Source organism: Tetrao urogallus, assembly GCF_951394365.1.
Source record: "Tetrao urogallus genome assembly, chromosome: 12".
Classification (NCBI taxonomy): Eukaryota; Metazoa; Chordata; class Aves; order Galliformes; family Phasianidae; genus Tetrao; species Tetrao urogallus.
This window is the reverse complement of record NC_136825.1, coordinates 7,000,073-7,025,611: the sequence shown is the minus strand read 5'-3', so window position 1 is coordinate 7,025,611 and position 25,539 is coordinate 7,000,073. Positions and strand designations below refer to the sequence as shown.

Genomic DNA, 25,539 nt, shown 5'->3' with positions numbered 1-25,539 from the left:
TGGTGTACTGATTTCTCAAATCTCAAAACGAGGAAACAGTACTTTGTTGCTTGAATGCTTAAGATTAGTTTTTAATTGATTATTAAATATATCAAATGCAGTCCATTTCAGAAAATATATGTGTTTGTATTAGTATGTAAATTCCCATAGGTATGTATATATGGAATATAATGTAAATGAAACTATTGCAATATCTGCACTTGCATGTTGGTGTGACAGCATACTTGAATGAAGTTCTGGTTATGGACTGGTATGATCTATGTTGATATATATGCATATAAAAGAGTAGACATACAACTCAAACTTAGTCATTTGTGTTATCTGAGCAGTAATTTTGGTTTATATATGGTCAACCAAGAAAATTCTTTCTCCCTCCCTTGGATATAGAAGAAGCTGAGTACAACCAGATGTCTAATTTAGCCAGTTGAGCCTAAACTGCGTTGTATGAATAATGCTCTTTTCCTCCTTTCTTTCCTTAATCATCATAAACAAGTTCATGACAGCATCACAGTATTTCACTACTTAGAGTCAAATAAATTATAGCCAGGAAAGACAAATTACTCTATTAGTTAATTTTCCTGTCTTTCCAGGGTTTTCCTTTAGAACACATTCTCTAGCATCCTGTGCAATAAAGTGAACTTTTCAGTGAGTTGTGAGAAGGATTCTGTTATTTCCCTTGGGGAGTTATTTCTCCTTGTACAATATCTCATTGTAGGGAAGATTTTGCTGTTGTTTTTCTCTTTGCAGAAGATTAAGTGAATGCTTGTATCTATCTATGTATTTATATGGTTCTCATCACCCACATAACACCATTGTGTCTGTAAAGTACACAAATTTTCCTTCTCGTTTCTCCCTCTAAGGGTGGCTGTGTACAGGATTCTACTATAGATATAATAGTACAGATTTTTGATCTTTGCCTCCATTCTTTCTAGCATGACAAGCATACATTGTCCTTTGTTTGTTTGTTTCTTGTGGACCATTCTGGCCCATAACTCTACTCCTTACCACCTCTCAGAGTGCCCTCTTCCACCAGCATTAAAGTCTCCAGCACTGCAAAGTGTCTGCTGGACACTTGAAAAGCAAATACCTTTCTATTTATTTGCTCTAACTGTGCAGTGATCTCCTGAAAAACTTATAGAAGGGTTCTGTCTTTTGCTTTCAAAGCAATCCTTAAAAATCTTCCATAATGCCTACGTATCGGCAGCTCTACCTGAGAGGTAGGTCAAGCAGCACCATAGTGTGCTGGCAGCATTGCTTCCCTGAGTGATTTGCATCTTCTTGTCATCTCTTTGTCTCTCTTCTGCCGTCTCAGTTAGCCTTTCCTGGTACTCAGCTCACAGAATGTTTGGGAGAGGACTTGCACTGTGAGATCTGATGCATGTGTTGGGACCTTTGAAATGAAAAAGCCCTTAATAATAAGAAAAATAAGTTAAAGGACTGATTTAGAAGGTAGAATTGAAATAACATACAAAAGAGCCCTTAAACACTCGTACAGTGTACCTGCATAATATGCATGTTTACATAGTTTGTGCTTCAAATATGCGTATGTATCTGCATACGCACCAAGATATGCAATTTAAAATATCAGTCATAATATTATGTGTGTATTTTGCATATGTTAGGAAGTGCTGAAGTGCATTATGCAGATTTCTATTCCATATGTAAACTGTTTATTTGGCTAGTGAAAATTCTAATTCATAGATTTTGTGTTTAAGAAATGGCCTCCTGCAGAATCACATAGGACAATAAAGCTTAAAACTATGGTTTTATATTTTAAAAAAATCAGTGACAGCAAAAAAAACAAATAAGAATAACTTTCTCCAGCTTTGAGGCAGTAATAATTTACATGTCAAGAAGTTATACAGGTTTTTATGAGATTATTGTAGTTTTATTCAATAAAAAATAGTTACCATGGCAACAACTGTCATGCTACCTGTGAGATTATAGCAAAGAAGGACAGTGAAGAAAAAGCTTCATTTTGGAAAGAATGCTTATCTGACCTGCTCAATACAAACAATGCTTTGCTTTGACCATTGATGATTGCATGGCTACTATCAGCCAAACTCAAAATCTAGCTGGAGATTTTGAAGCACAATGATCCTCTTAGAAAAACAAAACAGTTGTTAAATAATGGTAGCTCTTTTTCATGCAAATATACTCTTAATGCCCTGTCAGATTTGTAATCAGATCTCTTGAATGAAACGGAGATTTTGGCCCATCAAGGTCTGAAAAGGAGAGAGAGAGAGCAGACTAAAAAGGACGTCAGAAAAGCAAAGAAAACAGAAGTTCCGTGGAAAATGAGAAAACATAGTCCTACTGACTTGCATCATGGCCACATTTTTCAGTTCTACCAGCCATTGCAGTCTTTCAGCAGAATGGTTGGTTCATTGAATATGGATTCATGTTAATTTTCGGCACTGACTGTATGTTACATCCTCTAAACATGCAAGTTTGATTTCTTTTCAGTGCACTTATTTCATTCCACTCAAAAAAATCTTTGCTTTCCTACTCTGTGTGGCAGCATATGCATTTTTCTTTCTGACTAATGTGCAGAATCTGTATCTGACTTGCACATAAAAACACATGCACAACAACAGAAGAGCTCTGGCTGAGCACACATCTTACTTTTATGAAGGCTTTTAATCTTTGTTTGCCAGCAAACACATATTTTCTTACCTAACTATATAAAAATGCCTTTATTTTTAATTGTGTCTCTGATTGCTAGCCTGTTGCAAAGAGAAGCTATGAAACCTGACTCTAACAGAGTAAAACATCCAGCAATGGTTTATGGCTAAATCATGTTAGAAGTGTTCATTAATTAAAATCTGATTAAACTCCTTACAGTCCATACTTAATCGCAGGGTCATTAGCATTGCAAAAGTGTACCTTAGAAAAAAATGCAGAAAGTTTTTAACTGAATATCTTAAAATTTGCATCATTTATCTAAAAAAAAAATGTTTTATATTACATAAGACAATATTAAGTATATAAAAAAAGAAGTAATAGTGATTAGGTTGTTGGGCCAGATTATATAAACCTGCTGTATTACTGTAATTAGGGCAACAGTGACTTGGACTATAATAGCAGCTTTCTTGTAAAAATGGCACCATTTCAAATTTATAGTCCCTAGCTAAATGAGTTTGTTGTAGCATTGATGAAGAAGCAAACACAAGCCAAATGCAGTCAAAATTAAACAGAAACAGAAACCTTAGCTTTTTATTTGTTGAGTAGAAAGCAGAACATTGCTTTTTAAAGAGCATTTACTACAGAAATGGATTCTTACTGCTTTTTCAATGCAAAAGTTTTATCTTTAAAACTTTAAGTACATTATGCATGTAAAAATATTTCTGTACATGTAGTTTCTAACTACAGTGTCTGTAGGGCTGTAAAATGCTTTTCAAATATTGATAATCCAAAAATCTAGTCCAAGGCATAGGGAGTTCTGCTGCATTAGAGATGGCTTAATATCTATGGTGGCTGAGTTCCTTTTTTCTCTTTCTTTCTTTTTTTTTTTTTCTTTTGTGTTATTTTGCACCCTCAGAATGTTATCAATTCTCCAAATCTTCAGTTCATGCTTGGCTGAAAAAGGCTCTGTCACTCAGTGGCATAAGGTGCTATTTCTTCTGGACCCTGAGCATCTTGCAGTGGGACCAGGGCAGCACTATGTAGCAACATACTCTGCATCTGCAAATGGAACCTAGTTGGCTCCTTATGTACTTACTATTGCCAGTGTGAATATACTTATGTGGCATGTTTCACATCTGCACAAGACATGAATAATAGCATAAACCAAAAGTTCTCATGGAAGGTGATAAGATTTAATATAGCTTAAATTTTAACTATCTAATTTCAGTAGTAGAGGTAATTAATTTTTGTTTCATGATTGCTTTTATAAACAATTCTTATCTATATGATTGTGGGGAGCAAACAACTGAATTTCAGACACTTCAGAACAGTGTATGATAGTAGGAAATGAAGTGCAGAGTGGCAGAGACTGGCAGTCAAAAAATTTGGTTTTAGGAGCTGGGAGAATACTTTATTTTTCTCTTCCCTTCATTAGTTTTATTAGGCAAGATTATAGCCACACTTCAAGTGACCTGGAAAAGGAAAAGAAGGGTATGCTATTTTTTGCCTCCTCTTATCTATATAACGAACAGTGAATGGGAATACTCAGTTTTATGTATGTTTTTATATATGTATAAATTCTGGATTAGCTTGGTGCTTCGGTAAGGGATTACATTGTTTTCTATCACAAGAAAAAAATCTTAATATTGGAATATCAGAATTGGAAAAGCTGCTAGACGCTGATTGCTTGTTTTATTAAGACATTCAACTTTAATGTCTAACGAACACTTGGGATAAAGGATGCATTTATCAAAGAATCAGCATACCCATTCAAGTTTTGAAATCTTGAAACAAATATCTCTAAAAGTCTTATGGAATTCTCTAGTGAAATAAGAAAAGAAAAGACATTATATATCAAATCTTTCTAAACAAGCAATGTAATTATTTCTAAAGTCCTTTGAAATGAAAGCCAGCTAAGAAAATCAAACACAGTCTCAAAGAAGTCAACTATTTCAATTCTTTATTTTCCTTTGTGTATAGAATTGAATATCATGGAAAGAAAATGGTGCAGCCACTAGAGAAAATACACTAGCAAAAAAGTTCATTGTTCTGTGAATGAACCTTATCATATTCCAGTCGTGTCCCATTGTATGATGTTCTTCATGAACATTTTCTGTTTTATTAGGTTACAAAACAAAAATTTCATAATAGCTGCCACTCCCACAGAACCATCACCTGTTTTCATTCAGTGTTGAAGCACTGACTTCTGTAATCATAATTAGCATTACATGCAGGACAGCAGCTCTGAACTGTGGGACATGTCTTGCTGGGTTATTAGGGCTGTAAACTGAATTCTGCATAAGTGAAAGCACAAACTGATAGGAGATTGCTTTCTGTAGGAACTACAAAGTAATAAATTTTCAGTTGGAATATGAGTTGTATAAGGTGAGCCAACACAATTTAAATATGTGAGACAATTCTAGTAACTACAGCTTTTCATGCTTTGAGACTACCGTGGTCAAGTCACAGAGGATCCTTTTATTCCTCTGGTCCTGCAATATCCAAATTCAGGCTTAATACATACTTCTTCTCTGTTGTCACCCATTTCATTCATTTACTGTAGCCTGCACGATGGCCTCTGAGTGTGCCTCATGGTTGTTTCCCTGTCACTGTTTTTCTTCTCCTGTATGTCATTCATCATATGTAGTCTGTAGGTACTGTATTTGTTGCAGGTATTCTCTGTTTGTAATTTGTAGTTGGTCAGAGAACAAACTTCCAGTGTTAATTCCATACAATCAAACTATCAACTTGAGGATAAAGTCCTTTCATTGTGCCCAGTGGAAGGTTAAAGGGTAAGCTGCTCAACTTTCAACATCAGAAATTGCTAAGCCTCAAAACCGATAACCTGTAGAAGTTTCTGTGTACAGAATCTGCAAACATCTGTCTAAGCCAGAAGCAATTTGATATTCACTAGCATTGTGTTCCTCTTCCACATTGTGTACAACTGCTGCAGGCCACCTTGATTCTTCAGGACACTAGAGAGCAGCAGGAGAGAAATTGCTGGGGCACTTTCTTGCCTTATGGGGCCATGGTAGAGCTTGCATGACAGCTGGCTGATGATCTTTTCTTCTTGAAAGACTGAATAAATTTGTAGCCAAAATTAGTGACCAGTACAGTGCTTGGGTTTTTTTTTTTTCTCCCCCTCTCTAATGAGCTATGTTTCTTCCACTCTTCTACCCATATTCTCTCCCCTGGAAATTATCTCATACAGCAAACCTTCCACAACTTCAGGCTCTGCAGAACTTCCAATCCATGAGTATTGTGGCCAAATCCTGTCAGCCGTATATTTTGCTCTACTGCTTGAAATGGACAAATATGAAATCCTGAAATGGAAGCTATTGGCTGGGATGCAAATTATCTCAAAATGTGCAAATATTCTCTAAATAATTTGCATGCACTCTAATACTCAGAACTGTCCAAAACCATGGCAGCAATGTGACATACGGAGCGAGAAGAACACAATGAAGTAACATGCCAAAGGGATCTCTTCCACTTCTAGTTTACTGTTCCTGCCCAAAAGGGAGGTATAACTTGGATTCAGCAGCACAAAGTTTAAGAAAGAAGAAGAGGTATTTTACAGGCACATCTAGAAAGGGAAATTATTTTGTTGGGAGCTATAAGTATTTTTAAACATGAGAAATGTGATTCTGCCTTTAAGCTCTTTCCTACTATTGTCCACTGTAGAGACTGTCTTTATTGCTAGTCTAATTAATGTCATCATTGTCTTTTTAAGTCATCATAAAAATTAAAAAAAGAAAAGCTTTCTGCACCAAGCTTAACAGAACCTGCTGAGTTTTATTCAGTTTTGCTAATTATATAAATTGAATATGCTATGTTGCCTAAAAGTAAATAGAGTAATTTCTTTAAATTTTTCTTCCTTGTTTTTGGATGGAGTATGGAATTTATGACTCTGGCTAGGCAATGGACCCCTCAGTGGCGGCAACTCATTTCAGAAACAATAAATGTTGTCCTTACACTGCTACTGTGGCCACATCAAACCATTTATATGGCTGTAAGCCAAGAGAAGAAAAAAGAATCCCTTTCATTATTGCTTTTCTGTGCAGTCGCTGTAAATTTGCAAGGTTCTTTCAAATGTAATTTTGCAAATCTTAAATGTAGCATATTATATTGTATTATTAACCTTGTATTTCATATTCCTTTGATAGGATTCTTGAAGTCTATACAGATCTACCAGGTAGCTTTAAATTCATTCTACAAAGAAACCTTAAATGATACAGGTTCTAGAAAGTTTTTTCCTTCGCTCAGAAATTCAGTCTAGTGGCATATATCATCTGGGAGGAAAACGTTACGTTTGAGTTCAGTGAATATTGTTTTAGGTTATTATTGTGGATTTTCTTTATTTTTAATCTTTGTATACCTTACACATTTCTTTAGAGCTTCAAATAAATGAATTATTTTAGAATAAATTATGCACATATCTAGGAAGACTGTAAAAGTTAATCATATCCATTCTTTCTATTTAGGCACCTTTGTTACTAAAGTAACAGCTACAGATGCTGATGATCCAGTTTATGGAAACAGTGCCAAGCTGGTTTATAGCATTCTGGAAGGACAGCCTTACTTTTCTATTGAACCACATACAGGTAGGCAACTGAATATGATTCCATGGGTTATATTTACTCAAATGACTGTACTTCTTACGTGGTACATATAATGCGCATGATCAGGGAGCATAAGTATATGTCTGTCAGCATTACTGAGTTATAACATGTCTCACACTTAGAGACTGATCATGTAAAAAGACAAAGCAAAATCTGTATTAATGATAATGCAAGTAATAGAAATGATATTATTACAGAAGTTACTGAAGCAAAACTGAAGGTAGTGGAAGTGCTGTGTGACTTATAAGTGATTAGGTACAGAAGACTTGGCCTGAGGAATTTAATGAACACAACGTGATTTTCAAAAAGAGACAGTAGTATTTCCAGCTAAAGTAGTCTTTAGCATGGGAATTTCATTGAATATGTTGTGTGTTCTTATTAAAAATATTTTTCTTTCTTGACTGGATGGATCTGAAGAAAGAAAGAACATGGTACAGAATATATGAAGTTTTATTAGCATGCATTTAGCATGCGTGACTTTATTTCTCTGTGATTTTAAAGTCTTGAGTGACTCATCTGAAAGAGGTGGTAATAAATCCATTCCTGTCCATTTGCTGTACATCTGTCACACTTAAAGAGAATTCACTTAGTTATATCTGAGATGCGTTCTTTTAAAGCCATATGATATCATTTGTTATATTCTTTCATTTGTTACTTGATGCTGCTTTTAATCACTCTGAGTAAAGCAGCTGTGGTCTCCTAAAGAGAATAAAACTATAAGTCACTTTATTGCATACCAGAAAATCAACGGAATTTATGCAGCCGTAAAGAAGTAAAGCAGAAGTAAACATTCGTGTACTTGTGCAGATTAACAGGGTTATGAAACAAATACTAGGATAAATTATTAAAGGATATTTTGATAGATCAAATGTGCACGATTTTCTGAACAAGAGCACTCTTTAAAATCTGGATATCTTTAATACTTTTTATTGAGACTGTGTAGGAAAAAGGTAAGTAGTGTAGATCAATAAATGGGATTCATCCATTAAATTATTTTCTTCTGGCTGAAGGAAAACTGTTCTGAGTCTAAAAACAGTCTCAGAAACATAATTCATTACTTGATTTTATGCTGAATGTAAAAGAAGAGTTCTACAAAAAATAATTCCAGCACAGTGCTGTGAAGAAACATTTGCTTATTCCAAAAATATGTGTATCAAGAGGTTATTATCAGTGAAGCTGATACTGACTGACTTGTCAAATGTCACGTGGAAATACAACTATGCTAAGTTCGCTGACATCAAATGTCAAATTACATGATTTTGTTTTCATTTCTACTACAAATTATTGTCTACAGTAATGGCTTGTGTTAGCTGTATTAATTAGAGGAGAATTAACTATAGGCTCTTTCACAGTTTCTACCATGGAAAGTTCATAAAGTACTTACTGTTATTGCTTTAACCCTTCACATCAGTTGAAATGGAGTATATTCTCCAACTACTTAAAACATTTTTCAATCCTTTCACATGAAATAGCCTGAAAGAAAATTTCCCAGACCTAAAAAATTGTTTAATTTGACTCTGGTTTATTATTTGCATTGTGTTAAAAACTTATGCTTAATCCAACAAAATAACCGTTCATTGCACTGGAAAGTCATTTACATTATCATGAAAGCCAGAGAAAACTCAAAGCTTTTTGGTGAACCTGAAAATCATGATTTTTCTCCTGTTTCACTAGCATTAAATTCCTCCTCCTACCTTCATTTCCAGTTATAAATATGCCTTTCAGTAGCAGTTCAGCTACCATGAAAATAACATGTTACTTTCCAAAGGGAATGTAATCATAAAGAATTCAACAGTCTCTGTTGAATTTGCCACAGTCTCTGAGTAAGTGGCTCCATATAATGGAGCTGCTTTGGAATGAGTAAATGGTTCCTGATTCCCTGTTTTTTTAGATTTTTGTAGAGCATCGATTATGTTCTTCTGTAAATCATTACAACTAGATGAGTTTATGTACTGAGACCATCTTCTCTTTCTTTGCCATCTACATGTAGCAGTCTTCATCTGTAATACAACTACAGTACTACTCTTACAGCTGCACACAGGACGGTTTGCTAAACTGAAGAGCATGCAGCTGTTTCTGTCATATTCAAAGCTTTATTCATTGTTCGTAATGCTTAATGTTTTAAATTTTTCAAAATTTGTGACGTATCTTTAAATACTTGGAGAATTAGAAATCTGTTAGCTATACTAAATGTAAAAATAGGGATAGACCTCCAGTATCCATTTGTTGTCTAGAATTTATGAACAACAAACATACATAAAAATCTAAGCAAACCAGTTGTAGGTAGTCCTGTAGATACTGCAGCCATATACTGTGCATGATGAAATGGATTGCTTTAAAAGGCAGCCAACCTAAGTCTTTGGTTTGTCTGAAGTATTTCAGAAGAATATGACCACACAGTTCATTTTCTTGGTAATACGTTAATTTTAGAGCAAGGGTATAATAAGGTTTATTATATACCAGGCAGAGTTTGTGATTTGTTACATACAGTCTCAAAATGCTAGCAGTACTATACTAAGATAACTAAGATAGCTTTGCAGTATCTTGTGGCACCGAATATTTTACCTTTTAGAGGTAGTAGTGCATAAAATGCGTGCACTTGTTTAGCAGCTGTATTATTTGGACAGTGTTGCTGTTACCATGGACAGACAGGGTAGAAGGTGCATTTTAACAGAAAGAATATTTCCAAAAGTAACAGAAAGTATATAGGTATTCAATTGTTTCCTCATATTTATCTAACACCAGCAATGTGAACCACAACTAATATTTTTTCTCCTAGTAAGTAGGCCAAGAAAGAGCATTATATTACGCATTCATTTGTAGCACTAAGGAACCCAGTTAAAGTTTCCATGTGGGAATGTGCTTAGACACTATGGTGAAAGACCAGAAAAGTTAGGAGCTTTCTTAAGTGGGAAGTCTTTCCAATACATTTGAAACAAAATTGATTTTGAACACAGATATTGTCTTCCCCAGAACTGAATCAATATTCAAAGAAGTGGACTGTGTTAAAGTGATCCCCTTAAGGATGTAGATGTTTTCTTTCATTTATAGAAGTGCTTCAAATGTTGAAGTATAGCTACTTACTAACTCTTTTTCTAGACAAATTGACTTTTATTAGCTTTGTTTAGTAGAAATCAAGACTAGATTTAGACCTTGTGCAGCTACCAACACCAGGATAGGCATAGATAAGCTATAATAACCTATAGATTACCTATAGATAACCTATAATTTTTTGCTGGCTCAAAGTAAAGATCATCTTACCTCCCTGCTTTGTTTTAATGGCACACAGACAGTACTCCACCAGGAATAGTTCAAAGTTTCTCTTCCATAGTACTTGAGCATCATCAAAAAGAGGGAGTAGAGGTTTGAGATGCCTATGGCATCCTTGATGCCTATGGTAGAAAGAGCTGCAACACCTGAGGATAAATCCAAAGAAGGAAGCAGGTATATACTCTTCTGCTTTTTCCTTTTTTTTCTCTTGCTAACTTAACATTAACTAGGTTTAGTTCCTGTGTAAGTCAATTCTTGGTTGAAATTTTAGCAGTACTCTCAACCTCCTTACAGAAACAATTCTATAATACTGGGTGTGCAGAAAGAATTACTGATAAGTGACCCATAAAACAATAATTTTCCATTACTGTAGATGAAAAATACATATACTGCTGCAGTTCTAGTTTGCAAATTCTTTGGTATGAGTTATAGGCACATGAAAGAAGGTAATTCAGAAGTTATTTTTCACTCAGTACTCTGAATATGGCTTAGGGTAAATGCTTTTTTAATGGCTTGTTCTGAATATTTTTACCCTTATCACAGGTGAATTATAACGTGACCATTGGTTAGAGAGAAAACATAAATAATGCATTACAAAGATTCAGATTTTCTATGGAAAGCTATGCTTGCAATTTGGTGATATCATATGAATAACAGAACTCACAGTGAACTAAAATATAGTCATTATTGTTTCATCTGACTAACTGATGTCAGGTTTGCTGACTGCTGTGTATTATTATACAAGTTGTGTGTATTCTCTTGTCATCAAAACACTGACAGTCAAAATGCTGAGAGGGGGGCTTCCTAGAAGTAACTGAAGTATACTTCTCATTTCTAAGCTTTTTCAGATGTATTAAATAATGACTGTCAACTTCAAAATAAGATTACCATAATGGAACATAATATGAAGTGACACTGTGTTCTACAATATAGAAATGGCAGAGAAAATACATTTTTGGCTGTATCTCACTTATTTACATTTCACATGAACTTACTTAAATAATGTCACTCCTACACATACATGAAATATATGAACAAGGCAAATTACACAAAATGCACTGGAAAATGCAATGTATTATTCATGAATAAAGCCTTAAAATATATGAAAAAGAGCAGATTTTAAATCATAGAATCATAGAATTATTAAGGTTGGAAAAGAACACTAAGATCACCTTGTCCAACCATTAGCCTATCATCACCATGCCAACTAAACCATGTCCCTCAGTGCCACATCTATGCTTTTCTTGAAAATCTTCAGGGATGGTGACTCTGCCACTTCCCGGGGCAGCCTGTGACAATATTTCAGTGTCCTTTTCAGAAAATTTTTTTCTTAATATCCACTTGCACCTCCCTTTGTGCAATTAAAGCCATTACATCTTGTCCTATCACTAGTTACCTGGGAGGTCAAATCCTGCTCCTCTACATACTCCTTTTGGGTGGCTCAGAGGAGAGCTTATCATTCTCTACAGCCTCCTGAAAGAGGTTCCCTCATCTGCTCTTCATAAGACTTATGTTCCAGACTGTTCACCAGCTTGGTTGTCCTTATTAGAAACACTCCAGAGCCTCAATTTCTTTCTTATAGTGAGAGACCCAAAACTAAACAAAGTATATGAGGTGCAGCCTCATTAGTGCCAAGTACAGAGGGACAATCACCTTCTTAGTTTTGCTGACTACACTGCAAGGAAGGATGCGGTTGGCCTTCTAGGCACCTTCTAGGCCACCGAGGCAGACTGCTGGCTCATGTTCAGCCAACTGTCAAGAACTCTTAACTAATATCCCCAGATCCCCAGCTTTCCAGCCACTCCATCCCAAACGTGTATTGTTGCATGGGATTGTTGTGACCAGTGTGCAAAACCTGACTGTTATGTTGAATCTCATGCAATTGCCTCAGCCCACTGATTCAGATAGTCCAGATTCCTCCATAGGCCCTTCTTACCCTCAAGCAGATTAACACTTCCTTCCAAATTAGTGTCATCTGTAAATTTACTGAGTGTGAACTTGATTCCCTCATCCAGATCACCAACAGAGATGTTCAGCAGTACTTTTAATGGCCATATCTGGACCACAGTGTTTAATGTGAGACTCCCTGTGGTTCTGAAATTTGGAATATAAGATTGTAGGCCAAGGAGGACTGAAAATGGCATTCAGCTGGAGTCAGGTCTGAATGTTCTGTTTTTATTTGCATTCTTTATTATCTTCCTATATCGAGTCCTTGAAATACAATTCAGCAGAATAAAACTAAGGTAATGAGAGTAAGTGTCCGCAACTTTTGAGCTTCTGGTGTTTTTGTGATATTATATACTCTCCCTCTATCCAGTTCTCAGTGCCCATTTTTTTAATGCTAGTATCAATAGTAGTACAAGCTGCCCTCACAGTACTGTATGTAGTGCTGATGAAGCACATCATCATCATAAAAAGTACTGAGATGCTGAAGATAGTTCAAAGCAGTATAGCTAAGGTGAGAGGGATGAAGTAACATGACTTAGAATACAAGATTGATTGTACTTAATTTGTATAAACTGGGTAAAAGGTGATTGAAGGAGAATATAAAATCACTCTACAAATATTTGAGAGGTGTTAGGAAAAAAGAGGCATGGAGACTGTTTCTGTAGTTACTAATCATAAAATGACAAGGTAGCACTTTCAGATTACAGAGAGAGAGGAAAATGGTTTTGATACAGGAAATAACATTCAGCTGTAAGGAGAAGTCATGATTTTTTTAGGAACAGAGCTAATTCATGGTCAACAGACTTCTTCCAAATAGCTTGGTTTCCAAATAGTTTAGCTTTAAACTCTGGTGAGATTGGTGGAGAGATAGAACTTGCTCAATTTTAGTCACAGCCTGGATTGAACTACTGCCTTCTACATTAACTGGAGCAGCTGTGATATCCCTGCCAATTACTAATCTTTAACTGAAACAATTGTGGAAGTACAAGCTGGGATGGGTAGATGTTGTTCTGTCTTAGCTAGTAAGTTGTACGAACTAATTTCCTGGGCAAGAAGGCAGATGTGTGCATTAGCATATGGAAAATAGGTTCATGCAGCCCTAACAGTGTTGTTTCCAGTGTAGCAGGATCACCTCCAACACATGCTGGATTTCTGGAGTTTATATATTTGATCACTAACACTTGCTTACAGCACCTTTCATTCTGTCTGTGTAGAACTTACTGCATTTAGGTGCAATAATGCAAACAGAGTATATTCAGAGTATTTTTTCAAACTAGTAGGAACCTTTTCTTATCATTACATGCTGAATATGCTGTGCAGCATTTGGAGTTGTGGCAGGGTGTTTGTACAGAGAACTGTTGATGATTCTGAGAGTTGTCTTGGTGACAGCCCATTAGAGAGAGAATTGTAGTGATAAACTGCTGGTGCAGCAGACCCAAGGGTCAGCCCTACAGTTCTTGCTTTTTACTTGTAAAGTGCAACCGTTATGGGTAAGGTTTGTAGGATTGGGTCCTTCAACAGTGGGAAAAGCTGTCTTTTCTGATTAATGAAGAAAATATAACATCATTCTGGAGTGATCTGAAAACAGTTTTGACAGGCTGTGGTTGGCAAAGATGAGTGACTTAAGATCAAGACAGACTGACATTTGAAAAACGTGATTTCTGCACCTAGAGTATATCTAATAATAGTAGTAGCAAAAAAATGGATACCACATTTATGTCTTGCATTTCAGAGTAATACCTCGATCACTTTAGAAAGCTAGTGAGATAATTAGTGTGACAATTTTCCTCATGCTGAGAAGAAAAACAGGGGATTTATATATAAATAATGACTTTCAAGAGGCTGAAAGAGAGAGTAGAATTGAGCTACACAGCTAGATTTGGAAAACATCTGAAAAAGAAGCAAAAGCTACTTTCTGTAAAGTGTCTAGGAAAATTATTAGAAAATCATGAAAAATGAAATCCTAAAAAAGCAAGTTTCTAAGTGCTGTGCTATATGGTTATTGACTGCACTCATTCCTGATTGGTGAGAGGGTGACCCTTTCACTATGCCCATGAAAACTTGTTCCCAGGGAAAAAGAACTGGTAAGTTTCTAGTAGGAGATGAAAGCATTTTTTCCTTGCTATAAAACTCAGATCCAAGATCATCTGAAATGGAAATGGCAGTACTATAGTAGGTTCTATCTGATTGTGATATTCTTGAACAATAACATATCTAGTGAAAGAAAGGTAGCGTTCATTTATTCACAATGGCAAGCTTGCAAGGTCTACTTCAAAAAGAAAGTGAAAATAGAAAAAATGCATAAATGGAGGTAATGTGAACTGAAAAAGAAGATAAAATAGTTTGTAGGTAACATAAGAAGTAACAGACTTAATAGAACAATATTCGACCTTCCTCTCTCTGTTTAGCAGAGAGACAGATGGTGCCACCTTCCCCATACAATTTTAAAAAGTAAACATTTTAATAAATTATGCACACTGTTAGCTTCTCTCTTAAAATAATTTTTAAGATGTCACAGAATCACTCCACATGGAATTGTGTAACATAGCATTCAATTACTCTCCTAGTCACTATTTTTAATGTATCTAATGGCTTTGATTTTAAATACATCTCCATCTGAAGGTAGTTCAGATACTCCTGTAATTGATAATTTTTCTACAAAGTTAACCAACTTATGTAGCAAATACAGATATTTTTCTTGTCTTCCTAGAATAAAAGTCCTAGAGGCATTAAAACTTAGTAAGAAATGTGAATATTTGATGATAATTTTTATTTAAAAGATTATGATTTATTTGAAGGGTAAATTGAATTTTAAAATAGTAGAAACACGCTTGTATGACATCCTCAAAGGACTTGAATTTCTTTAAATTTCAAGAAACTTAGTCGTGCTCTATTCATTTCTTAGGAATTATATTACTGGTTTTCCAGAGGTCTCAAAGTGAATATTTTTTTATGGGCTCTAAAATATCTGAACTCAGTGTGTTTCAGGGGAGAACAAAGAATATATCTTGTAGCTCTCTGAAGAAATCACAAGATTGATTTTGCAGAAGTTTTGGTCCTAAATGGCTGTTGTATTTAATAAGAAACTCTATGAAGTTTTTAGCATGGAAGATCAAAGTAATTACTTAGCTCTTCCAAAATGAAGAAGGGAAAGTTCCAAAGCATGCTAGTTGAAATAGCAGGAAGTCTTTATCAAAACACGTGAAACAAATGAGATTCTTAAGACCACCTTTCAGGGTCAGATTCCAATTTTGCATAGTGCTTGCTTGGATTTATTCCACGTTCTCAATTATTATTATGTGTACCTTTTTAGTGTTATTATAAAGAGATTCTTAAAAAAAGAAGAGGAAATTGAAAAGTGGAAAACAAATCCCTTCTCCTGTCGTTCTTCTTGCTTCTCTTCCTCTTCACCAGTTATCGCCTCTGTAACATTGCTTCTTTTCCCCTGATCTTTTTCAGTGTGAGACGGTGTATATTCTTCCAAATAGCTTCTTGAAAGTAGTCCACAGGGGAGCATTTTAACCGATTCAAGTTGTGAGGCAGATTGTGTGAATTGCTCAGTGTGTGTATTTAGGATTACTGTAAAAGTAAATCCCATTCTGCAGCTGTTTTATTTGCTATTGAGCAGTGTGACACCAATAGCTGTTTAGGCAAAGCAAGTCAGTGGAAAAAAAAAAAAAAAAGAGTAACTTTTAAGATTGAGGATATTCTCATTATTTGAAGAAATAGCTTTGAATCATAGATCACGTAAGTTGGAGGGCACCATCATCTAGTTGGATCCTTCCTGCCAGGGGAAGAGTTGCTGGCCACCAGATCAGGCTGCCCAAGGTCTCAGTTCTTTTCCCAGTCTGGATTCATTTCTGGGATTGCCTTGACACAAGTGCAACACCTTGCACTTGCCCCTGTTACATTTCATTATATTCTTGTGTGCCCAGTTTTGGAGTTCAAATATATTCCTGATTTATTTTCCAGCCCATTTCCTCATGTTTCCAGCTTTAGTTAGAGGATCTGTAGCCAAATTGTAATTCCTTGGACTACACATGTCCATTGCATTTTTTTGGAGACCAAAGGTTTGTAAATTATTTTAGAGCACAAAGAGATGAAGCCTTATCTTAAACAAAATGAAGAGACCTTAAGAAGACAGGCATCACTGCATAGCGAGCACCCTTACCCCCAGATCATCAGATCTGCCCCTTCTCATTCTCAACCTATACTGGTCTGTTAGGTTCTTAAAAGACCTTCAGTGATGGAAATGCTATGAATTCTGCAAGCAGCCTTTTCCATCTGTACTTTCTTAGCCTTCTCTGGTTGAAAGTGTTCTAATGTTCTAGTAAAATCTGATATGCTTCAGTTTAAACCCATTTTTTCATTTACTTTTTAGGCCCATCATTTTCCCTCTTATCCTCAGTGGGATAGGAAAGTAGCTTTCAGTAATTTTCACATATTTGGCTGCAGAGTCTATGTTCATTGTTCCCCAAATGATGCAAAGAAGATTTTTTTTTCTCATGGGCTTGGACACTCCTTATCAGTTGCAATACAGAAGAGGAACACCCAAAACTGGACCCAGCTGTAGGGTTACCAATATAAGTGGACTGAAAAGATTGTTCCACCATTCTTGCATATTACGTACTAGATAATATATCATCAGAAAAGGTTTGAACATTTTTTACAACAAAATGCAGTTGACTCATATTCAGCTCTTTTTGACACCACATTCTTTTCTTTCTCATGAGTCATCTGCTCCATTGTAGTTGTGAAGTTAATTGTTTCATCCACACAAAATACTTTTTACTTGCCAAACTGAGTTACACCCTACTTTTTTAGACTAGCCAATCTGTCAGAATTATTTGAACTCTAATCCTGTTCTTCCAGTGATTGCAACTACTCCCAACTTTGTGCCATCTGAAAGACTTGATAAGTTTTTGCTGTCTTCCATCATTCAAAAAACACTGAATGTTTCTAGAAGCAGAAAAAACCATATGAACCACTTCATCCATCTGTCCATTTTGACAGTAAGCCATTGATAACTTTTCTGAATACAATTTTCAACATCGTCTACATGCCTTAAATTAGTTTTTTAGTAATTCTCTTATCTCACTTTTAAACTACGCTCCTGTTTGACACATATCATTGTTATCCATCATAGCATGCTGAAAGTGATTATGGTTTTGTTCTCAATATGTTTCTGGGTTGAAGTAGAGCAGGTTGCATGTTCAATGAGTTAATGTTCTGTGTGCTGCATGCCTATTAGTATTCAATGAGTGGAATTGTTTTTTAAAAACAGAAACTTTATGTTTGATTCAGCCTCTACTAAAAAATTTCTGATTAAGACAGTAGATAGGAATATTGAAATTACAGATTGTGTTAGTATTTTCATCGAGAAAAAATCCCAAGTTTTATTCTTTAAAAGTTACATGCTGGAATTCTGATGCAGATGCTTTTTAAGGTATTTTAATCTTTCTTTTATCTTTCATGCCATAGACAAGGGGTGTAGAGTTTTATACATCAAATGACAAATTAAAATACAAGCCTAGGAAAAAATGATCACTTCATTGAAATAGTTAAGTTGAGTTAACTTGAGTCTTAGAGTAAAATGAAGAACAGTAAATGTGGCATCTTTTTAATAAGTCCTTTGTAGGCCTGGTTTTACAATGTAAATTACAGTGTTGGTTTTTTAAGACATAAAATAAAAACAGTAAAGCTGTCTGCCTAAAAACAATAATGGAAAAAACTTCTAATAGGCTTAATACAAAACTAATTGAAATAATGTTTCAGGTCTACTAAGGAAAAAAATTAACGTAGACCAAATTCTGATGGCAAACTCATTTAAAACTGTGAATTGCAGGGTGGATCATTATTATTCCTAATTTTTTAATTCTATGGGAAAATGATTGATTTCTGTGAGGGATAGGAAGGGAACCAAAGTGTTTATCAAGAAAAAAGATTCTCAGTTTTGACTATAATTTCCTTGCCTTTTTAATTAAATCAAAGTAAAAAACCACGAATACACTGTTTTAAAAAACCTGAATTTCTTCTTTGTCCTTGGAACTAAAAGACAACTTAACTGGACCTTTAGTGTTTTTATACCAAAATTTACCTATGTACATAAAATTACCTGCAAAAATGAATTTGGATCTCTAGCTGATGGTCTTCTTCCCCTGTCCTTATTCTAGCTATAATTAAGACAGCTCTTCCCAACATGGACAGAGAAGCCAAAGAAGAATACTTTGTGGTTATCCAAGCAAAAGACATGGGAGGACATATGGGAGGACTTTCTGGAACTACAACGGTGACAATTACACTCACTGATGTTAATGACAATCCTCCTAAGTTTGCACAGAGTAAGTGCCATTACGTATATATATTTTTTTTTATAAGACTGTTATATAGCACTTTTCATAATTTTTTTTAATCTAGATTTTTTTTTAATCATCATATTGTCTGGGTTTGTAATGTAATTTAAAAATATGTAGCTGGTACCAGAGAAAGATTAATAGTCCTTTATCTGATTAATAGCATAAGGAGGGAAGGGATTATGCCCATTACAATCTACACAGTCCTGTCTTCCTTCTTATCTCTTATGTATACATACAAAAGGCCTCGGGTTGTTTTTTTTTCCATTTTTTTTTATTATGGTGGTTTTCCTTTCAGTGCAGTTTTAGTTGCTTTTATATGTGCTTCCATCTCATGCCGACGAAGGACACTACCAGTAAAAGACATATGTAACTGATAAAAAGAAAGAAAGATTTGACTAATTAGGTAACAGTGAAGAAAACAAAATAAGTCTGAATCTAGATAATTGTTGATGTCTAATTCAAAATCCATATTTACTTCTGTGGTTCCAATACGTATCTTGCTGGGCCAGGTTAAAATGATTTGGCATCCTGCTGAGATTCTCAACAAGCTTTGTAGTCTATTTCAAAGATGAAGACAAAAAGAAAAATAGAAAAGGAAAGAGCATAATGACTGGTTCGATTTTGTTTGGAACAGGTGCAATCTAATACGCTATCAGAAACTTACCTTGTTATCCAATCTGTTCTGAAAAAACTTGTATAATATTAAGAGTCTGTATTGGGTTAGGAGAGTGTTTACATCTCAACTTTGTGTAATTTTTTCTTTTGTAGAAGCATATTTTTCTAACAAGGTACTTATACACCATATGTAAAATTATTTCTTCTCCATAAGTACATCAATTAAAGTCCACTTTTGTGGTGTTCTGAAGGCACAAAGAGAGAAATGGACTTGACTCATTACTCAGCATGTGATAAATGTTAACCCCATAAAAAAGCACATAAAAATATATACAGAGAAGGATTATAAAATAAATAAGCAGAGGTAAAAACTATTTGCAAAAAAAAAGGAAAAAAAAGAAAATTAACTCATTGAAGTGTTTTTTAACAGATAACAACTCTATGCACAGTAAATGGTTTTCTCTTTATAAAAGATGAATGCATGTATTTTTTATTCTGAGAATGCATGGCTTGCACTTGTGGAGTAGTGTTTCTCAACACATGATGACAAGTCCCCTAATAACATACACATGTAAAGATGAGATTCCTGGTTGAATCATATCACCAGAAAGCAGAGGAACACTTCTTTTACACCTGCAGTGTACAGTAGCTCTACCTGTGATTGTGGATCTACTTCTACCAACTTGCCTAGCTTTTGTATTTGTATCACTACCTTCTGTGTGAAAAAGCCTTTGCCAGCCAGTTTGAAAAAAGCTGATCAAAAAGTCAGCAACAGAAGTGATGCTAGTTGGTACATTTGCTGAAGGGCTCAGCAGGAAGCACAGAATTGAATGCATATGGAGATGAAACTGTATTTTCCCTGTGCAGTTTACTCATATCTGTTCTCCTATAGTTTGCATACGGTGACATGTTGACTGGGTAGGATGAGGAAAGCTGCATCACAAATCCCTGAAATATATTTTCTGCATGGAAAATGTAGTTTAGTTTTCCTTCAACAAAGTGTGAATTGCTGTCTTCAAAGCTGTTATAGCAAGTGGGTTGCGGCATAGAATTCAAACTGCCATCTAGGAATAACAACTTTGTTGTAATGCTGATGATTGTAAAACTTCATTAGAAAAAGAAAATTGTGTGTACTATAGCTTTATAATATGTATATAATGCATTTAATGAGAGCATGCTGTAGTAAATTCTATAAGTAGATCCTATTACAAATTCTGCTTTTAAAACTGAGTATTCCAAGCATGCTGCCAAACGTTACAGATTAGTCATGATTCTAACCTTGCAGAAGATCTGATCAAGTCTGTAACATTTTTTACATTGTTAAAGCACAGTTTGCATTTGCCTGGAAAGGAAAATAAGAAAGGATCAAACTTACAATAGAGTCTAACCAGAATGAAATAGAAATTCATAAGATGTAATACATGCTGCTTTCACAATAAATTGTAATGAACTCAGAAAGCAGCGTGTTTTATAGGTTTATTGTTTCCAGGCAGGACAGAAATGTATATTTATAGTTAGATTTCAAAGAGTGTTAGCCTCCTGGGTTTTAGAAATGAAAAAGATGAACTTTCGCTACTTCTATGATCTCTCTAAAATCACTTTAGAGGCATTTTAAAAGTTGTTGAAGTTTTTAACCTGGCAGTTTACCATAGATTATACTGAGAAGAAATGTGAACTGCTGTGAAAATCAAAGCTTTTCAGAGATGCATAATGTTTATTTTTGGTCAGCTCTGAACTGTGATATCTTGACAGGACATTTCATAATACTTGAGAATAATTTATGTAAAAGAGTCACCTGCATCATAATAATAACATTTTTACAGTACTTTGTAAGCTATATTAATAAATCTGATAAAAAATGTATCAACCAAAAATGCAGCCACCTGTCTGGAGAGTTAATCCACAAATCATGGGTAGCAGCATAAATTACAATACATAATTTCGTGTACGGAGGCGCTTTCTGTACTAGGGCTGCTTACCAGCTTCCTGTTAGTGAGCCATTCTGAATGTTCTGGAGCAATTTTGATAGTCTCCAAATTATCTCCAGTAATTTAGCCTAGAAATTGAAATGAAATAGAAATCACCTTAGAAAAGGCTATACATAAAGCTCATGTATTGATTTGTGCATTTCTTATGGTTTCTTTCCTATTTTCTACTGTTGCTGTGGTAATCAGCCCACAAACACTTTAAACGAAAGCATTGGAAAACATCTGGTTTTAGAAAACTTGCAGTTGCACATTACAAGATTTCGTAGAACTTCTGTGACAAAAAAAACAAGTCCAGCTTCAAAGTGTGTTGATATTGTTCTTAACAGTCTTACCTCCCAAACTTCAGTTCTTTATTGACTAATTTAGCTACTAAGTATCACTGCAGTTGGTTGGATTGTGTATTAACCATCACATCATTAAGACCGAGTTATCAAAAGTTTTTTAAAAAAGGCATTTTGTAAAACTTTTTTAATGTAAAACATGCACGTGCCTTTTTAAGACAGATGGGTTAAAGAGTGTGGTACAAAAAAAAAAATTGCTGAGGATTTGAACAGCCCTTTCTATCAGACTTTAGTCAAAATCTACAAATAATAAATGCAGTAATCAACAGAATGAGAAGTTATTATTTCTTTTACAATATAAAGTTGGTGGCTTTCTGTCATGGTTCTATGTTTTTGTTTTTGTTTTTTTGTTTTTGGGTTTCAGTATTCCACATCAAAACATCATGTAGTGTACGGGGCATTAAAGTGTCACTGCCCCAATCCCAAGTACCTATCCCTGTACATTACAGCAGTCACGGGATCTGGCCCTTCCGGGTGGAGGGGGCGCTCTCTTGCTGCCTTGCAGTGGGTGCTGGAGGTGCTTTCCTAGCCGTTCCAAGCTTTTCAGGTTTGAATCGGTCCTGGGAACTCTCTCATCTTGTCTGATTTATTCATCTCAATTTCAATTAAATTGTATATATAGTGTTATCTTGTATTCCGATATTATAGTAAAATAAGTTTTCCTCCATAGATTGTTGCCGCTGCTCTTTTCCTCCCTTCCTTCCTTCCCATTTTGTGGGACTGAGGTGGGGGGGGGGAGGGCAGAGGCCTGTCGCCCCTGTCACGGACATAGATTGATCTGGTCAACTCCGTGACACTTTCCTTGAACATTTATTGAGTAATTTTTACTACAGAAGTGACATAGAAAGTGATTGAAGCCAAAACCAGATCAAAGTAAAAGTTAAGGGTAAAAAGGTTAATAAAGATCAGAAATTGTAAATGACGTCTTTACAGTACTACTGTGTAAAAAACCAAAGTTTTGTATTTGAGTTCCATCAAAACCATAGCTGCAAGCCTGTAAATACAAAGGTAAGTTCACCAGTACCTGCAGTAGATGACATATGACATATTTGTGGTGTTGAAATTAGCTTAATATTTATGTTCAGCAACAGTGAGCATCCGTGCAATAGGAGGCGGAATGCAATTGTAATGAAAAGAACATTCATGTGCAGTAAACTGAGTATTCCTATGAAAGAAACACGTTTTGCTGCTTTCAGTAAAGAACTCCTATAAATATGATTTGTATCATTTGCACATCTCAGGAGTTTGTATTGGGGAAATATAAACAAATGAAGAGCACACCAGAGATACTGGAATCAGATGTAATGTTTAGTCTTTTCCTCTTATTCTTAAGGTCTGTATCACTTCTCAGTAATGGAAGATGTTGCTCTTGGTGAACCCATAGGAAGGGTGAAAGCAAATGACCTGGATATTGGAGAAAATGCTAAATCATCGTATGATATTATTGAGGGCGATGGAATGGATATATTTGAAATCACTACAGATGCCCAAACTCAAGATGGCGTTATTAGAGTGAGAAAGGTAAATTGTATCTCTTAAATAAAAGTTTATTCTAAGACTATGGGAACGTGCTGGATTTCCAAAGGTCCTTTAATCTATGAACGAGATGTCAAACCACGCTGATAAAAGTAGGGATGTATAAGCAATGTCCATCAGAGCTGCTGTTTAGGTGGCAGCTGGGAAGATTTCCATGGCAGTATTTTCTATTGTGGGCATGACTGAATCTGCTTTGGGCTTCCTGAGTCCAGCCACTGCTTCATGTGCTCAAATGATAATGTTTTTCTTCCTTGGTTCTGAAAGGGAAGAGTGTATCAGAATTTGCCTAGTTGGTGATGTAAATTTTCATAAAATCTTAGATGAGTACTCATCAAATGCTTCTCTCACTTATTTCATTTGCTATATTACTGGTCAAATGCTGCTTAGAGAAAAAAAAAAGTATCATACCTTATTACGTAAATTGCCGATGTATAATAGGCTCAGTCTTCTAAATTTTATTTTGTTGAACCCTATTTGCTCAAGGAATAGTGATTTCAGTGAACCTTTTCAATTTTAAAATGAGGACTGCCAAATTTGGGCCTGAGGAAAAACTACATCTCTGTTTCCTTTTCTATGCTCATAGTCTTAATGTACGTGTGGTGTGGTATTTACGTGTACAGAACCAAAGGGGCATCCAATTATATACATAAATATTGTGGGATACAGCAAATCTAGAACACAATGTGGCTAGTAAGGTCAATGATATAGTAATTGCAGGATTGATTTTTATTATTTTCTGTGGAAGGAGAGCAGAGCAGATACTCATGCTGTGTTCTAAGGAAGGATTTGAATATAACTCATAGTGCTGGTATAAAGAGTTTTAAATATGTAGCATAAAGCACAGTAAATGATTCCTTGTTTAAAATAAATAAAAACAAGTGAAAAAGAAAACATGACATCCCAATACAAAAGAGGAATCCAGTGAGTACTGCTAACGAATATTCAAGTTTTACCTGTGATTAAAGAGGTCAGACAGAATAGCTGTCAGAAGTTTATGCTGTCTGTTTCTCAGTGAGGCAGTTAGCACCCTAGAAAAATAATAATATGGTGTATATCTAAATTTAGATCTGTTTTCATAAAGAGTAAATGATGATATACATCCCTGATCTTCCTTATTGTGATTTATCATATGTTGTGGTTTCCTTTCTAAACTAAGGCAATTAGCCTTTTGCCCCAGTTCCCTTGACTTCATTTCATAATACGTCTCTAGATAATGTTGTTTCAAATATTCATTTTGACGGCAATTTGGTTCTACCGCAGTAGGTGATGTATGTAGGGTATTGTTCACCAGTAGAATTTCTCCAGCACAAATTTATGGGTTTTAGACAATTCAGAGTAAATTTTCGATATGGTAGTCTGATTAAGGATGGCTACATGTATTGAGGTGCTGTCATTTCTATAAAGCATGTGAAATGCAATTGAAGAAATGATACAGGAGCTATGATTGGCAAATTGTGAATATTGGATTTATAAATCACAATTCATAAGTATTAAAGCTTGCTAATTTAAGACCTGCTAAAGAAGCATGGTTTTCTCATGTTTACTAGAGTTTGTGTGAAAGAGCAAATCCCATTAGAATTAGATTCATACCTGAAAAAAAAAAAAACACCCAAAATTCAAAAGTACACATATTTAATGCTTTGACAGAAAGATTTGCTTTTCCTATTTGTGTTCTTGCTGGTATTTGCATTGCAGATTCAGAGTTTCTATGTCTTTTTCTTTCTATCCCTGGGACATTGTAATGCAAATCTTAATATCTTTCCAGTGCTTGGCAATTTGCATCTTTGAAACTTGAATCATTGTGAGACACAAGAGAATAATACAGTGAATATACTGGTGTGCTTCAAGATACAAACTTGAATCTCGTATAATGAAAAATTCTATAATTCAGAACTGTTGCAGATTTGGTTTTTATTTGGCTTTTCGTTTCTTTAAATCCACTGTGTTTTCATCTTCTCTGTTTTAATATGTGGCTGTAAAATAGTAAAAACAGTGGTGACATGGCAGATATATTGGTAGAATAAAGTAATCAGTTTCGTGTTTCTACCTCTGAAAAAAATATAGCATGTAGAAATGGGAATTGCTACAGTTGGAAGAAATTCCTGAGAGATGTCTTCCTCATTTACCCTTTTAAACAGAAATGCAGAGTTATCTGAAGTGTAATAATATTGAAGTACATTCTTATATGATTAGCTCTAAGTTTTTCCATCTAATGCCTATCATGTCCAACAAATTATAA

At 35.1% G+C, this 25,539-nt stretch overlaps 1 protein-coding gene across 1 annotated transcript in view; it reads left to right on the top strand.

Annotated features, from left to right (window-relative positions):
• Nucleotides 1-25,539, top strand: part of CDH8 (cadherin 8) — a gene marked incomplete at both ends in the record, with an annotated part of 123,848 nt that overhangs the window by 46,584 nt on the left and 51,725 nt on the right. The window contains 3 exons of the mRNA XM_079541374.1: nucleotides 7,110-7,229; nucleotides 18,638-18,805; nucleotides 23,098-23,285. Of these exons, the coding sequence (XP_079397500.1) occupies nucleotides 7,110-7,229; nucleotides 18,638-18,805; nucleotides 23,098-23,285 (476 nt within the window). The remainder of the gene's footprint in view (nucleotides 1-7,109; nucleotides 7,230-18,637; nucleotides 18,806-23,097; nucleotides 23,286-25,539) is intronic.